The 17,527-nt window shown below is 45.4% G+C and overlaps 1 protein-coding gene across 1 annotated transcript in view; it reads right to left on the reverse strand.

Moving 5' to 3' along the window:
- Nucleotides 1-1,145: 1,145 nt before the first annotated feature.
- Nucleotides 1,146-17,527, reverse strand: part of Abcc2 (ATP binding cassette subfamily C member 2) — a 56,887-nt gene continuing 40,505 nt past the window's right edge. The window contains exons 24-32 of the mRNA XM_085834269.1: nucleotides 16,498-16,653; nucleotides 15,712-15,911; nucleotides 14,006-14,132; nucleotides 12,057-12,158; nucleotides 11,403-11,546; nucleotides 9,671-9,829; nucleotides 7,852-8,018; nucleotides 5,118-5,312; nucleotides 1,146-4,430 (exon numbers count right to left, since the gene is read on the reverse strand). Of these exons, the coding sequence (XP_085690395.1) occupies nucleotides 4,301-4,430; nucleotides 5,118-5,312; nucleotides 7,852-8,018; nucleotides 9,671-9,829; nucleotides 11,403-11,546; nucleotides 12,057-12,158; nucleotides 14,006-14,132; nucleotides 15,712-15,911; nucleotides 16,498-16,653 (1,380 nt within the window). The 3' untranslated portion in view covers nucleotides 1,146-4,300. The remainder of the gene's footprint in view (nucleotides 4,431-5,117; nucleotides 5,313-7,851; nucleotides 8,019-9,670; nucleotides 9,830-11,402; nucleotides 11,547-12,056; nucleotides 12,159-14,005; nucleotides 14,133-15,711; nucleotides 15,912-16,497; nucleotides 16,654-17,527) is intronic.

Raw genomic sequence — 17,527 nt, forward strand, 5'->3', positions numbered from 1 at the left:
TGAAAACTTTTTTAAAAAGTTCATTGAGAGTCTATATGGAAGACTAACTCACACTTAAAGTAGAATATAGTCCTTGGTAAGTAAATCTAAGCTACATAAGTTTAAATATCTGTGTTTGTACAATGTTTGCTAATTGTCCCATCAATGCCTGATTAGTATGCATTTGTGGTTAAACATATTCTCAATCTGTTGCCTAAATGGAATGTATTTCTTCAGATATTTCCAAAAGCTTGCACACAAAATGAGCTTACAAAAAACCAAACCAAAACAAAACAAACCCCCTTCCATAGGGCTGGCCCTCTCCCTGCTGCAGTTGGCTCCGGAGAATCAATGTGGTTACTTTGTTTCCACCGTTGCTTCTAAGGAAGCCGTATTGCTCATCTGATGCGGGTGTCTAAGAACACAAAGAATTGGTTCTGTGACTGTCTGAAGGGCCATAAACAAAGTCAGTATTGCTGCTTGTCCTAACCGCTGCAGTGGAGACACTGCTGAGAGAGGCTGGGGGAAGTACAGCAGCCAGGGACCCGGCTTAGCCTCCCCTAGGTCTCTCTGCAGTAGCTCCTGAGCGAAGAAACTCACAAAGGTAGGATATGATGCAAACAACCAAACAAAAACAAAAACCAACCAAACAAACAAAAAAACCCCAGGATTTACAAATCCCAGCCCAACTTCAACAGAGCAGAAGGAGGAAGGCTGGATTTGAAAGTGCTAAGACAATATAGCTTAATAATGACCTAAGCATCTTTCCATAGTTACAGGACATTTTGAGAGCTGCTGCACAGTCTCCTGGGACTTAGTTGACCTTGGAAGACAAGGGGGAAACTATTCTCCATTTTAATTCCTCTGACCACATCACTGTAGGTCTCCAAGTATGGTTATTGAATAGCCAGTGGGCCAGTTGCACCAGCTTGGCATTTTTGACTAATGTACAATGTTAGGTAAAGTTGAGTAGAAACTAAACGCTTTAAAATAAACCTTGATTAGATACACGGATGCACAGAAGAGACAGACAAAAGATCACTGAAGGTGATGGTGACATTTTGGAGGGATTTCTAGTCCTCCGTAGTTATCGAAAATAGTCCCAGAAATGATTTTGCTAAACTAAGAACTTCGTGAGGGGAAGACTAACTGACAACACAACGGAATTGGGTGTTTATTTAAATAAAATAGTTTTATTTACATTAAATGACTTTTTAAATGTTAGACATTTAATAGATAAATAGATAAATAGAACTGGCTGTAAATCTAAGTTCTCTAATGATAACAATACAAAGACCAGCCTGGACTGATTAGTTCGGGATGTAAATGGGAGGTGGGTAGGGCTCTGCTTCCTCCTTGATGCTTTATTCTGGTGCACAGCTCTGGTTGGGCAGTGACGGCTCAGCAGATATAAACTGCTCCTCTGGTTTCCAAAGTTCCTCTTGGTTCTCCAAATGTTGTGTATCTAGAAACGCGTTTTAAGAAGCAAGCTAGAGAATTGTACGGATTTAGAATGTACTTGAGAAGAAAATAAGGTGGTTTTTTTTTTAAGTACAGAACAAGAAAATTCTATTACTTAACTGATTATCCAGAAGTGAAAAAGAAATTGGGCTGAGGAAGAGGGAAAGGATGCGCTGATGGTGGAGAAAGGGAGCAACCAAGATTGGGGGGGGGGGCAAGAAAAAGAGCAAACCTGAGTAGCAGAGTTAAAGCCACACATAGTTCTGACAGAGTGTTAGAGGTACAGGACTGTATCAATCAATCTTCAAATGTCCTCCCCTGCCACAAAAAATGGGAGGTACCTCATGCAAGACGTGCCAGGTTTAATTGTTCTTTCCAAGTATGTAGGACAATGGGTATTTTTTTCAACCTATGGGGTGTTAGATTCATATCTACTAATTTGCAGTTATACCTTGGTAACATTTCAAAATAGCTTTGAAAACTGGCCACTAATTGTGAACTATTTACAATGTATCCAATCTGCAGAGTCAGGGAAGGCAAGGTCTTCATTAAGGCAACAGGTTAATACCTACATAACTGTGTTGGCCACGGTTAGGGCGCTGGAAACGGAAGCACTGTTATCTAATCTGGACAACTTTTAGAGGGGGGCAGTGGGGGAGTTACGATTTGGATAACCAATGCAACTGGTCACCGCCAGGGCAAGAGAGCGAGGGTAGCCTACGTTAGCTATACTCTCCCTCTGAGAACCTCACTAAATACGAAGTGCTGGATAGATTCAAGTCTTCATAATTACAGCCTCAAATGGAAGACTACAGTGATCCTCCAGCACAATCCAAAAAAAAGGAGCTGTGAGGTTGGGGCAAAGGCAGGCAGGCTTCCAAACCCTGAGAGCTTAAAAATCTACCTCTGTCAATAATATAGGACACCAGTTAAGAGAGAAAGCCAAGATAAACAAACCTGTACAGACTCCTTTGATAACCCTGAGTCTTGAAAGGCTACTTTTGAAATGGCCAGGTAAATGAGGAACATAGAATTCAGGTGTTAACAACAGCCACAAAAAACCCATGTCCAGTGCTACCTATTTAAGTGGGGACTCTCCCTGAGACTTGTAAATCACAAACCAGGTCTTTTATGATTGTGCCCTGAAGCTGCCTGAACTGCCTGCTTTGGACTCTTAGGGGAGAGTTTAGTCCCGAGGGGCTTGGGTGATATCCCAGGTTTTTGGCAGAAGCCTTCGCGTTTTCTCTTAGGAAGAATTTGGGTTTAACTCCAACCTCAAAGGACAGTCTCAGATCAGATTGTAAGGGAAGTAAAAAGCTCATAGCAAAAGTTGAGATAGCATACAAAGAAATATGACATCACAATAATACACGAGGGGGCTGGAGAAATGGCACCAAGGTTAAGAGCACTTGTTCTTGCAGAGGGCTCAAGTTCGATTCCAGGACCCACAAGGTGGCTCTAACTGCATGTAACTCCAGTTCCAGGGGGATCTAAAGCCCTCTTCTGACTTCTGAGCATATGATACACGTATGTGCACGCAGGTAAAACATTCATGGAATAAAATAAATCTTTTAAAAATTAAAAATAACTAAATTATTAAAATTAAAAGTGATAAAATAAATCAATGAGTAAAAATTAACATTAAAAAGGCAATGGGTGAGAAAGAATCCAGATGCTGAAACTGTGAGATAAAACATTTTAAACACTGTAATACACTCAGATGTACCAGAAGCCCACAAATAGATACTAACCCTCCTAAGAAACTGGGGGTGTCCGCAGCGAACCCAAAATAAGATCTTAGCTATACTCACGGTTTAAACTGGAGCTGCTCAGGATATACATGTAAAGACTGCACACCCCCCATTTCCAAACTATAGACACAAACGCAGTACCCCAGGATGTTCACAGCACTGATGTTGATAACAGAGGAGAAGCCCAGTGCTCAGTCACCTCTGTCAGTAGGGAAAGAAAGTATGATCTGTTTGCACAGTGCTGTGCTACTGAAGAACAGAGAGAGAGAGAGAGAGAGAATGAGAACCCTGCCACGCGCATCAGTGTAGACAAACTGCAAATGTATTGTTAACAAATGTGTAGCCACAGGACGCAAGCTGTATGAGTCCATTTACATCAGATCAAACAGCATATATGGCCTGAGCATACGAAGGCAATAAGCACTAAAACAACAGGCAAAAGAACTATGAAATTTAGGAATAGCGGTTATTTCTGGGAATGGTGGGGTAGCAAGAACTTATGATGAAGGTAAGGCAACGAGGCTTCCATTTTGAGGTGTGTATGCAGATGTTTGTGCGTGTTGAGGCCTTTGGCTCTGTCCACCTAGGGGTTTTGTTGTTGTTGTTGTTTTTTGTTTTGTTTTGTTTTTTGAGACAGGGTCTCTTCCTGATCTGGGATTTTCCAAGCAGGCTAGCTCTGCTGGCTGGCTAGTGAGCCCCAGGACCTGACTACCTCTGGCTGTCCAACACTCAAACTGTTATCATGGACAACTATGCCCGTACTTAAAAAAATGAGTATAAGGGGGTTCCAGGGGTCAAATCGGATCCTCACCCTTTCAAGGCAAGCACCCTAACAACTGAGCTATCTCCCCAGCTCAGTTGTGGATTTTCTAAGGTACCTGATACTATTTATTTAAGTATTTATTTATGATACCCTTTTAAGTGTATTTTTTTTACAGGGTGGTTGAGACCAGAGATTGCTTGAGCCTTAGAGTTTGAGGCCAACCTGAGCAACAGCAACAAACTGTGTAGCTTTGCCCCTATGACACAGTCACAAGAACCAAAGTAACTAAGAAATGTTCTTCTAGTCCGCTAGCCCGGGAGCACTGCTAGAGCTCCAGGGAGCACTGCTAGAGCTCCGTGTGGTTCACACTTTCAATGCCAGCTTCCTTGGCCATCAAGTAGAAGGGACCCATATTGGACAGCAGTTCTTCAGGACTGCCGTATTCAACAATCTTGCCGCTGTCTAGCACCATTATCCTGAAATAAAGAGGAAAGGAAATCTTTAGAAAGTCCAGAGTCTCAGTTTACCTAATCTGTAAGGACAACCAGGACTAATCTGTAGTCAATAAGTCACCAACAATGAATGAGCCTCAGCAGTGAGCAGGAGCCAACAGCGGTGGCTCTGTGTCTAACGATCAGGTGACAACAGTCAGTGAACCGCAGCAGTGAGCACTGGTCAATGAGCTAGTAGGGCTCTATGTCTAACACTCAACAGGGGCCAGAGCAGTAGGATACATGTGTTTGCTACAAAGTACTTGTTGTTTAAGGATGCTTGGTATAAGACGGGGCTCCTTCCTCTCCAAACGGTTGCCCTATTGTAGGAAAGGTTGAGGCTGTGGTAGCTGGGAAGGCCCATGTCCACATCCGTCATCTGTGTAAGACCGACTAGGCTTCCCATAGTCCATCAGTACAGTTTCTTATTTTATCCTTGGCCCCATTAGTTTTTATTAGCTTGATGTACAATTTTGGCTAAATGTATTAAAACCGTGAAGCCTCAGAGTACCAAATGACATTGTTAAGCCTCCTGCTGTGGCGTGCCTCTGGGCTTCTAGCTGAAGCTGTGACTGTTGCTCTGGGGTTAGGTTTTGCCCCCTCACTAGTCCCTATCCAAGTGATGTGCACGAGTATGACTATGGGTGGTGGTGATGGCGCTCACACACTCACTTGTCACTGTCCATGACGGTGTGCAGCCTGTGCGCGATGGTGATGACCGTGCACTGGGAGAACTCGTTCCGGATGGTTGTCTGAATGAGGCTATCCGTCTCTAGATCCACTGCGGCGGTGGCTTCGTCCAGGACTAGGATTTTGGATTTTCGAAGCACAGCCCTACCCAGGCATAGGAGCTGCCTCTGCCCTATGCTGCAATCAACAGAAGAAGCCACATATAAGTTCCAAAGACTAGGGGGAAAGCTGTAGCTTGGGGTCAGTTTCATGATTCGATCCAATCCAGATTTCCAAAACGACTTCAAAATCTCACCATGGCCACCGTTATAGGCAGTGTTTTCTAAAGTTCCGCAGGAAGAAGACTTACCGGGATACTTGATTTAAAAAGTTTGTCTCTGGCTCTCCTTCTATACAGACTGGGGAACAGCCTAGAGTTGTACATTTCTAATAAGCACTCCAGATACTTTCATGTTCAAGCAAGTTTGGAAGACATTGGCCCAGAAACAGTGCTTTTTTGCATTTGGCAAATGATAGCGGCAGTTGCCAATAACAGGAGCATACGCCAGCAGCGTCTGCCCTGACACCGCTGACATAGGGTGGCACTTCCTAAGGATGCCCCAGTGCCATTTCTTTGTGGCCTTAGCAAATGCATTCATTATTTTAATGTGCAATTCTAGTCTCAGGCTAATTATTTGTTCAAGACTTTCTGCCTTGATTAGAGACGAAGCTATCTAATGAGCCTGGTGTCTTGGTGTGAGATGCAATGTATGTGGAATTCAAATATACTTGTAAAATGCAAATAGCTTTAATTTGGTAAAAGTCTATAATGAAGGCTGGACCTCTTGCTTACATAAAGGAGCTCTGGGAAATGATGTGGAGGAAAAATTTGGGAATTTGCTGATTACTCTTCCCCGCTGTGGTCATTAGGGATTGTAATAAACGGGCAGTTAGACTAACGTCCTGTAACTCCTCTGTAAGAACATTTCTGCCGGAGATAGGAAGCCAAGCAAAATGAACTTCCAGTGTTTGTCTGTTGTGTAAGATCAGGCACACTGCAGAATCAAAGTTCTGCCCGGGTCAACTGTACTTTATGATCACAGGTACCACCTCGGCTTTCTTCTGCTCTCTGGTGCTCACCCCTGTCACTTACCACAGGTATTTTAATCAGTTTTGTTCCTCCTCTGATATATGTAAGTTCTAATTCCCTAAACCAAGTCTTGAAACGCAGGTCTGAAGTAAAAACCCTAGTAAGAGAGTGGAGTATCCCTCGGCACGGACAAGACAGGGAATGTCACTGTCATATCCTGACATAATGTCCCCCATGTCTCCCCTGCAGTATTAACAGTGTGGCCATTTATCCCACAAGCCTGCCTCTCCCAATATGTTTTATGTGCTTGGAAATCCAGGGTTGGGTCTGTGAGGTTTGCCTCTGTGTCTCCAGTACCTGGCACATAGTAGGTATTAATACATATTTACTGACTGCATATTTGAGTGGTCTTTTATATAGGGCTAAACAGCTATTTAAGCCTTGCTGCCCCCTGTATCTGTTGCAAAGGAAAGCAAGACAGATGACATTCACTACCAAGCCATACAAGTGCCCCCTGGGTGAAGTCACCGTGGTCCTGGGTTCAGTTGGTTTTGAGGGACAGTCTGGACAGTGGAACTTAAGGTCTCTGGCTGAGTCCCTCAGTCTAGTTGGGGACCAGGGCTTTAAGCAGGCTTCTCAGGTTACAGCGCACAAGCCACCTGGGAACCTTGCTAAGATGTAGGTTCAGACTAGAAGGCACACGGGCTGGGCTTCTGTGTTCATATGAAGCTCCTACATTTACCCAGAGCTTCCAGACCAGTTTGATCTACTGATGCTTTAGCTGCTGGTGGTCTGCGTCTGGCCTCCACTGTGGAGGTACTTGGGTCAGAAGCAAGAACTACCCACGAGCCGCAGGCTTTGCCTAATGGCTCAGCTTCAGTATGTGAAGGAGAACCCCAAACTCTCATAGGGAGAAGGCCAGACCCTCGCGTCAACAAATGCACAGTGAAGACCACAAGCCAAGTGTCAGGATATAAATATATATTTTTTTAAGGTAAAAACTATAATCACTGTTATCATTTTAAGGTGTTTCTGCAATGCCCAAGAGCTTTGCAGGCAGTAAATCTTATCCGTGTCCCTTTAAATTGGAGGTTCTCAAACTGAGATGCCTTTTATAGCCCGAGGGGATCTTCATGTCCCCATGTCCATCCAGTCTGTGTTTCATAACAAATAGACCAGGTTGGACCAGGGATCCAGCTGTTGCTGCTGAGCCTTGAGACTCTGGTTTCTGTGATTTTCCACTACAATGGCATTTGTAAGTTCATGTCATATAATGTCACACGAAGGGCACATTTCATAACTACAAGTGTTCCTATGCATTTTTAACATCTGCTTTTGTGTTTGTTTGTTTTGTTTTTTTGTTTTTCCAGACAGGGTTTCTCTGTATAGCTCTGGCTGTCCTGGAACTCACTTTGTAGACCAGGCTGGCCTCAAACTCAGAAATCCGCCTGCCTCTGCCTCCCGAGTGCTGGGATCAAAGGCGTGCGCCACCACGCCCGGTTTAACATCTGCTTTTATCACATTTTTACACATTAGGAATTTGACCTACACAGTTATAAATCCCACAATGCCAGATGGTATCTAATACCAGAACACAAGAAACAGCTCCCTCACACCCTGCCACAGCCCGTGGAAGAAGTAGCTTACCTCAGGTTGTCACCGCCCTCTGTCACTTCATGGAGCAACCCAAGTTGCAGGCCAGCCACAAAGGATTTGAGATGAGCCAATTCCAGGGCCCTCCAGATCTCCTCATCTGAGTATTTGTTGAAAGGGTCGAGATTCATCCTCAGATTCCCAGAGAACAAAATGGGCTCCTGCAAGTTGGAGAATGGGGAGCCATCAGGGCTTATGTCAGCAAAGGGCTCAGTCATTCTTTGTGGCCAGGAGAACGTGGGTAGGAGTGGTCTGGCATGAACTCTTGGCAGGAAGCTGGCTCACGATTGAGCTTTTGGAAGCCTCTGAAGGCCCAGAGTACCTGCAACTGGAAAACTAAACGGGGTGGGGGTGGGGGTGGGGGTGGGGTGGTCCTTGGTTTGCACCTGCTTCGTTCCCTTGTGGGATCCACTTGTAGACATCCAGATGAAAAGACCATCATTTCCTGAAACAAAGCCTCCTGGCTTAGGACAAGGGAGACCAAGAGACGTAGAAAGAGATCATGTAGTCATCTGAGATGCTCTTACATTTTGAAGAGGCCATAGAGAAGAATGCGCTAAACTAAGAAAACCCCTGGCCTGAGGAGATGTTCTCACGCACAAGCCTGAGTTTGAGTACCCAGCATCCCGCAGAAAGTGGAGCCTATGTGCTCACACTGAGAGGGAGAAAGAAGCAGAGACTAGAAGGCTGTCCGGAGATACCCACCACTGAGCTAGCCAAAACAAAACCAAAAGGCCAAAGACAAAAATCCTCCCGAGGGGGCTTGTGGTTAAAAGCACTTGCTACGTAGTATTCTTGCAGAGGATCCAGATTCGTTTCCTAGCACCCACACGGCAGCCTACAACACTCCTTAACACATGATCTTAATGCCAGGCTTCTGTGAGAGCCAGGTCCAAATTCTCTTAGATACACACAGGCAAACACCCATACCACATAAAATAAAACATCTTAAAACAACAACAACAACAGCAAATCCCAAAACGGCGAGCTACAGGTTCCTCGAGAGACCTTGTCTCAGTGGAATAGAGGGGAGAGTGACAGAGAGGGCATCTAATGTCACCTTGTACTAAGCAACTTCAAACCCTCCACAGGCACCAGGCCACAGTGCAGAGGGAGCGATGGTTCTCCCGCCTCCTGTGAGTGGAGAGGTCTCTGTGGCAATCCTTAACTCGGTAGGGTCCATAGAGCAAGCCAAAGGGAGACGGTCTTTCTTGCTGATACGATGAATGTTCCGCTTGCTGGCAAAAACCCGCAGCAAATTCCCTCCTCTATCTTTTAGCCGCATCAAATGAGGAGTATAAAGCTTAATGACTTCAAGCTTCGGCGGCAAAATTGCTACTGCTAATTACAAAGGTCTCGGCAAACCCTGATGGGCTAACAGAAACGCCAAGCAATCATCTGCTCTATCCGAGTGCTGGCGCGTTGCTGCCACCTACTGGTCGCTTCTAGCAGCCACCGGTCACATGCAAAAGACAGACAGAACTCTTTAGTCGAGAAACAGAATCTCAGGGAATTAGTCTGGAATCGTGGTATGAAGATGAATCTTGATAGTCAACTTTTGGAAGAGAGTGTCTATATTTGACACTTGGAGAGTGCAGACACAGTAGGACCCACATGCCTACTGCTATGCCTTACCACCAAGAACTGTGCCCCTTCTCAGCGGGCCGAAATAACCCTTCCTCCTGTAAGTTGTTTCTTGACAGGTACAATGACAAGAAAACTAAGCAAAGCAACTGCCGGAGTTGTATTTGTAATTGAATGCATATCAGTGTTTCCTCACTGCGTGTGCCCAAGTGAGTCCTCGTTAACTAACCTGGGGGATGATGGTCAGTCGCCCTCGAAGGTCGTGCAGTCCAATGGAGGCAATATCAATCCCATCAATGGTGATCTGGCCACCTGCAGATTCTAAGATCCTGAAAAGGCAGTTTGTGAGGGATGATTTTCCAGCTCCGGTCCTGCCCACCACACCGACCTGTGAATATAGTTCATTTACATCGACTTCAACATGCAATTCTTGGAGGAAAAAAAAATTTAGCCTATGTATTCACAATCGCACGTGATAAAAAGAACCCCATACCAAATATATCAAATGGCTTTTAGTTTTGATGAGAGGGAAAAAATGCCCAGATGTCAAGAAAAAAAAATGGCTCTCCCATACTCCGCCTGAGTTGTGTGCTGAAGACCATGGCCGCTGGAAATAGACAAACCCTCTTCTCCGTTGTTGTCACCGCCAATCTTGACAGTCATAGCTTATTCCCTTTTTAAAAAAGATTTTATTTAAAAAGTAGACAGAGGAATGGGGAGATGGCTCAGTGGTTAAGAGCACTGACTGCTCTTCCAGAGGTCCTGAGTTCAATTCCCAGCAACCACATGGTGGTTCACAGTCATCTGTAATGGGATCCGATGCCCTCTTCTGGTGTGTCTGAAGACAGTGACTGGGTACTCACATACATAAAATAAATAATTTTTTAATTTCAAAGTAGACAGAAAGAAACTTTGGGATGGCTGCATAGGTAATGGCATTCGCTGCTAAGCCAAATGACCCGAGTTCAACCCCTGGAACCTACACGGTGGAACAGGTTGTTCTGTGTCCTTCACACGTGCATGTGCACACCCACAAAATAAATAAAAATGTAATAATTTATTTTGTATTACCTCTCTTGTCTTCTGAGAGTATAGTTACATTTCTCCCCGTCCTTTCTCCCCTCCAAGCCTCCCCCACACACCCTTCCTTATTCTCTCTCAAATCCATCGTCTCTTTTCTCATTAACTGTTGTTACATGCATATATGTAATACATGAATATATATGATATATATACACGAATATATGTAATATTCACATGAATACACAGACGTACATCCCTAAGCGTGAGCTGCGTGGTCTGTGTAACGCCGCGTGTATGTAAGTTTTCAGGGACGGACATCTGCCGCGTGCTTCCTTGGGGATGGCTAACTCTCTCCTTCCTCTCTCAGCATTCCTTGGCTGCCTGGAGTTCTAAACTGTAGAGCACTTCATGGATCTGTGTGTCCCCTCGCTCGGGGGCCATGCTAATCTGCCCATGATGCTCTGATTTGAGTATCTGAGCTACCACAGGGAGAACTGGGTTGTTTGTTTTGACTTTTAGTGGCGGGAAGGAAAGACTTGTCACCAGATGAGCCTTGGGTCACCCTGGTCCTCAGCCTCCTTGCCTAGGTTGATTAATTTGATGGATAGCTTTGCTCCATTAGACCTGTAAGAGTGTACTCAACTTCAAAGACCAGAACACTAGACTCTCTCCTGCTTAGGCTCAGCCAGCTACACACCATTCTCGGCAGTTCTGCGTCCAGGTCTGAGGCTTCACACCTTAAGCCTGCACAGGAAACGAGCCCCAGTGGGCTGGCAGGGAGTCAGGATCCAGCCCTCCTGGTGGGTTCCTTCCACGTTCCCAGAGTCCAGGAAGAATTCTCATTCTCTCCCTGCACCCAAACGGTGAAGGCCTGGGACCCTCCTTCTGTGCCCGGCTATTCCCTGAGTCCTCCCAAGCAGACTGTCTTTCTCACCCACCTTCTCGGTGCTCTTGATGTTACAAGTGATCCCTTTCAGGACCAGATCCAGCTCCGGCCGATACCGCACTTGATAGTTGTTGAACTGGATCTCACCTTTTTTGGGCCAATCTGCGGGAGGCTTCTTGTCGGTCACCCACGGCGCCTGGCAAGGGGAAAGGATGAGAAACGCTGGACGTGGTAGCAGCCCAGCCAACAGCTGACGTGGGACTCATAGCATTTAACAGAAGGGTAGCGGGGACCTCTACCTGAGTGGACTGGGCTTTTCTGACTTTATTCAATAAGACACCCTACAAGGTTGCTCTATGGGTTTCTAGAACGACATCACCATTTAGGAAAACTGTTTCCTCCTCTTACATTTGAAGAAATTAAGTCCTTTGGGTTAGAGCATGCGAGACTTGAAAGTTGTTCTTTAAAGCTAAAGATGCAGCCAGGCGTGATGGCGCACACCTTTAATCCCAGCACTCGGGAGGCAGAGGCAGGCAGATTTCTGAGTTCGAAGCCAGCCTGGTCTACAAAGTGAGTTCCAGGACAGCCAGGGCTATACAGAGAAACTCTGTCTTGAAAAAAACAAAACAAACAAACAAACAAAAAGCTAAAGATGCCCTCTTGAGAGCGTGCTGGGGACCTCCGCCCGGGTTTCGATAACTCTCACCTCATTATCCACATTTATGTATTCATTTATTCGCTCAACAGCCACGATGTTGGTCTCTGCTTCTGACGTCATCCTCACTAGCCAGTTCAGGGTTTGTGTGATCTATAGAAGAAGAAAAAATTATAATATCAAACACACACCACACATACACCACAACACACACATATACACACACCATACACACACATAGCACACACACACACACAACATACACACACACATGCCACACACACATACCACACACATCACACACACAACACACACATATACACACACCATACACACACACAATACCACACAACACACACACACATATACACATTCAGGTTCAGAAACCACCTCAATTAGTTAGTTATACCACAAGGTTAACTGAGCAGTTAATTTATATTCAAGGGCTGTGGTGATATAAAAAGGACAATTCTTTTGTAATTCTTATTTTCTTAGCATAGAAATAAGACCAGTACACTGATTGGCTGGGTAACAATTGAATACTTAGCTGTGTGGTGCTCACATGAAGGGCGATATGAACTCTGAATCATTCAGGGGTAAAGCTTGGGTGAAAGAGGTTGGCTCTTGGTGAACTGGTACCAGAGTTCAGGTCTAATGCCTGCAAACCTAGTGTATTTGTAGAATTGTAGATGGTACTCTACAAATGGGGGATACTATGAGAAAAGAATCGGGGAACAAGCAGACTGTCAAGCAAGACTGTCTCTCTCTTAGCCATCAAGGTTGGGTATCCATATGGTCCCTTGTCCTCCCTGGGTCTAGATGTCTCCCAGCCACCACACGGATGTGTTTAACCACATGGTGCAGGCCAGTCTGCAGTACTGGGATTACTCAGATGTGAGCTTTTTCAAGAAGGCATCGAGAGCTTGCACATTATCACAGGAGGTTTGTGGAGTGAATGAGAGCTGAGAGAGAGAGAGAGAGAGAGAGAGAGAGAGAGAGAGAGAGAGAGAGAGAGAGAGAGCCACACATCCCAGACCAGGCCATGAAGACTAAGAGTGGCAACTTTGTGTAGGACCATGTATAATTGTTGACACTTGAATATTTAATCTTGGTTCAATCTAACGGTGTCCTACTCTGCCTTGACTGAACTGAGGGATAAAATGGCAAAAAGAACCAAGTGACTCTGGGTGCCCTCTCATAAGCCTCCTGGAGCTTCATTAATCTCTTTTTTGTTTGTTTTTGTTTTTGTTTTCTGAGACAGGGTTTCTCTGTGTAGCCCTGGCTGTCCTGGAACTCACTCTGTAGACCAGGCTGGCCTCAAACCCACAGAGATCCACCTGCCTCTGCCTCCTGAGTGCCGGGACTAAAAACGTGCATCATCCCCTGCCTGCTGAGCCTCACTAATTTCTAATGTCAACAGTGCAGTATAAAGCACATGAATATAAGGTGCTTGGAAGAGCTGCATAGCGAGATGGCGTGATGTCCAAAGTAGCTAAGGTGGTGCTAAGCCACAGCCTCAGACGCTGGGATGTAAAATGTCAGCCTTTAGCCCCCAAGTGTCCTGCAGTGCCGTAGTGACATTTGTTATATGTTTCTGTCAGAGTCCCCATAATAATTTTGTTTTTAACTTGTTCTGTGATATAAGAAAAGCAAGCTCAGGAGTTGTTTGACCAAAGGATTAATCCGATATTCCAGAGAGTAAATGCATGATCTCTGTGGACTGGAACCAGTGAAGGAAGCAAAACAATCAAGAAACATTGTCTTTTCAAGCCACTAGGACAGTAGGATCCGTGCCTGCTCTGGCAGATGGTACGCTGCCTACTTAAACGAGGTAAGCAGAGTGCTCTCGGGTGAAGATGTGGAGCCAGGGTTTGAACTGGTCTTCCTCGTTCTTCTGGGTCAGAAAAGAGTAAAAGCCATGCATGCGCTCCTCCTTGCATACACATCAGACTTAGTGTCAGACTGGTTGACCTAGCCAGACTTTCAGTCCTCAGACTCACGTTGAGGGCGTTGGACAGAACAAAGCCCACAGTGTCCCCGGTTAAGGAATTCTTATAAATAACCAGAAGCAAGGCTGAGCAGAAGACAATCAGATTTCCAACCAGCTCCAGGCGAATGGCAAGCCACCTGCGCAGTGACGGAAGCAGAAAGAGAGGGGTCATTGGTCTCTACTCTCTCGTCCGCACCAGGAACCTGGGGGCTCGTAAAACACTCTTAGAGGCTTCAGTTGGTACGCTGTGCTCTTAGGAGCTACCTCATTTTGGTTTAGAAATACTTGAATCTTTGATAGTCCATTACATTGATTTTTTGAAGGAAATAAGTCACATTTTAAAGGTTCTAGAAGAGTCTCCTAAACTAAAGGGATCCTACAATGAAATACTTCCCCAAGTCCCAAGTCATAAAAATTACATAGGACAAATGCTCAAAACCTAACATACAAATTCATCTAAACTATGTTTAGCCCTTTTGGATGAGATCTGATTCAAGGGCCACATGTGAGTTTAGCACCTACACTTCCTTTTCCTTTTCCTTTTCCTTTTCCTTTTCCTTTTCCCTTTCCCTTTCCCTTTCCCTTTCCCTTTCCCTTTCCCTTTCCCTTTTTCCCTTTCCCTTTTCCTTTTCTTTGAGGCAAGGTCTCATTATGCAGCCTTTGGGGGGCCTGGAGCTCTGCTGGGGTTAATGGCATGTGCCACCAGCCTGGCAAGCATCTGCATTTGCAATGAGCAGCGGTTTCTTTTGATTGGCACCAGGAAGCAGTGGCACCCATAAGCTACAGAGCCTTCAGTACAGCACTGCCTTCGCACTTCTTTTGAAGTGGAGAAAAACTGGGAGCAGAAACAAGTTAGGTGTGAGTTGGCTACAGGGGGATAAACTGGGCTTTATGGGGGGCTGAGGAACACATAGTTTAACATCCTTTGTAAAAAGTTAGCCCTCTGAAATAAAATATATTTAATTAAATTTGTACCAATAATTCTAGCAGGTATTACAATTAGGATCCGATGGGTTTACTCATATGCCTTTTTCTTCTTGGAAAGTCTAACCAGAACCTCTGACCTCTCCATGTTCCAAAGAATACTGATCACCACTGGCCTGCCCTTAACAACTCAAGCCACTGAAGAATTTCTGTTCCCTGGATCTTTCTCTTTCAAAGGCATCCCTAACTGCTTGTCACGGTCTCCTGATTTCCAGTCTGCGCAGGTGACCTTCTCCCTTCTTGTCATTTGCATCTTACTAAACTTCCTGACTCCCCTCCCTGGGACCTCTGCTTCTTAGTCACCTTTGAGCATCGTGCCTAGGAAAAGTCTCGACTCCCGGCTCAGGGAACCAAACACAAGACGTTCAATTTACCCAGCAGTTGAACGGTACTTGAGTTTCCAAAGACTCACACATGTCATGTGACTTTTACCATAACTGAGAAAGTAAGACAATGCTATTTCCTTAGCGAGGGCACGGCAATTCACCTCGCTTGCTCAATACGGGCCTGGGATGGAGAACCAGTCTGTAACTCCAAAGTCCGTACTTTCTTCTTTCAATTTACATAGCTTGATAGGTCGTGTGTGTGTGTGTGTGTGTGTGTGTGTGTGTGTGTGTGTGTCTGTCCAGGATGAATTTTATACCACTGGCTATGCCTGCTCTCCCATGCCAAATGTCAGACATGCAGAAATCTGAGACGTTCATTTAAGTAAATCCTTAAGGGAGGCCTCACCGGTTGGAGGTAATCCAAGAAAAGACACATTTCTGGTTGATGTCAATCTGCTTCTCGCTGTGGGCTAGAAATCTCTGCTGGTGCTCAAAGGCGCGGATAACAGGCAAACCAGAGACAGTCTCACTAAAGTGAGAATAGATGGGAGATTTGGTGACAGAATCCAACCGTCTCAGCTGGCGGGATGTAGCCACATAAAACACCTGAACTCAAAAACCAAGAGTCAGTTAGTGACAGTCCCCTTCCTTCTCCCTCTCAGCACTCTGCCACCAGGCTATATATTTTGAAGGCTACCCCTCAAAATAGGAGAGATGGCTCAGAGGTTAAGAGCACTGGCTGCACTTCCAAAGGACCTGGGTTCAATTCCCAGCACCCGCATGTCAGTTCACAACTGTCTGTAACTCCATTTCCAGGGGATCTGACATCCTCACACAGTCATACATGGAAACGGAACACCAATGAACGTTAAACAAACAAACAAACACCCCCTTGCCACTTAACAACCTCATCTTCAACTAACAACACGTGACATAAAAGAATAAACAATATCAACGAAACGTCTTGAATCCAAACATGTTCCCTACCCAAGCTCTCTGGGGGCAGCTTAGGGTGACATATGCTGTGACCCACACACTGACTCATACTGACAACTGAGCTCTGGGTGGTCCCGTGCTTTTCTGGGCACATCAAAGACTCTGTAGAGGAGCTGCCCACGTTAAACCTAAGGGACGCATCTCAGGGCTCTCGGAAGCAGAGGGGGGAGTCCCCGCCTGTCTTTCCCAAGCCCACCTGCACAGATACATAGAGAACGCTGAGAGGGATGATGATAATGGCGAAGACGGGGGTGGCCATGCAGATCATCACGAGAGTGCTAACTATGCCGAAGAAACACAGCAGCCAGCTTCGAAAAGTCTGGGGGAGTACGTCGTCCACCGTAGAAATATCCTAGGGATACAGATTAGGAGAGACGATGAGCCAGTGAGCTTGTAAGACGTTGCTCATCTTCCCGATTCCGTCCGGCACGCTCAGGTTGTCTCAGTTCCTCGGGATTTTGCCATTTCATCTCAAGCCGTCCATTTGTAATAGATCATACCAGTCCTCCAAAATTAATCAGATTTTTGTGGTCTCCTTACTTTTCTAAATTCTTCCAGAGCCCTATGGTAATAAGCTTCCGCTTTCCCAATAGATCTGGTGGATTTCTCACTCTCTCATTCTTCACCTTCATGAGACCTACACTGCAAACTACTAGAGTCTTTCAGAGAATCCTCATTTTACGGGTTCTCGGCCTATTAAATCGCCAGTAGAGAGTCTGGCGCACAAGAGACATCCAATACACACTTGTTTTAAAACTCTGGTGTACAAAGTTTTGTCTCCCACCTTTACGTATATTCCATTTATTTCATAGAGTTTTAGAGGGAAAGGAAAGGGGGCTGAATCTATCTCCCACTGCTTAGCGTCCCAGCCAAGGAACTCAGAAGCAGAAGATGGCTTAACTGCCATGTTGTCTCGTGTTGTGAGAAATAAACTGAGGAAACTAATGGAAGGGTAGATGGTTTGCAACACGCTTGGAAAGCCTATTTTAGATCTTGGGTTGCCCTCCCCTGGCTTTCCTAGAGGACTATGTTAATCCTATACATCAACTGCGCATGGGAGCACTAAGACAAGTCCAGATGATTTCTGGAGTTTCCCAAGTTCAGCCAGGGACAAGAGAGTTCTGTACTGAGGTGCTTCTGAGTCTATGTACCTGTCCCACGCTATGTCAGCATGCACATAAGTTAGCCATGTCCAGGGCTGGCAGATAAGCCAAAGCCTCACTAGC

Source organism: Mus caroli, unplaced genomic scaffold (assembly GCF_978045245.1).
Source record: "Mus caroli unplaced genomic scaffold, Mus_caroli_1 scaffold_20, whole genome shotgun sequence".
NCBI classification, from domain to species: Eukaryota; Metazoa; Chordata; class Mammalia; order Rodentia; family Muridae; genus Mus; species Mus caroli.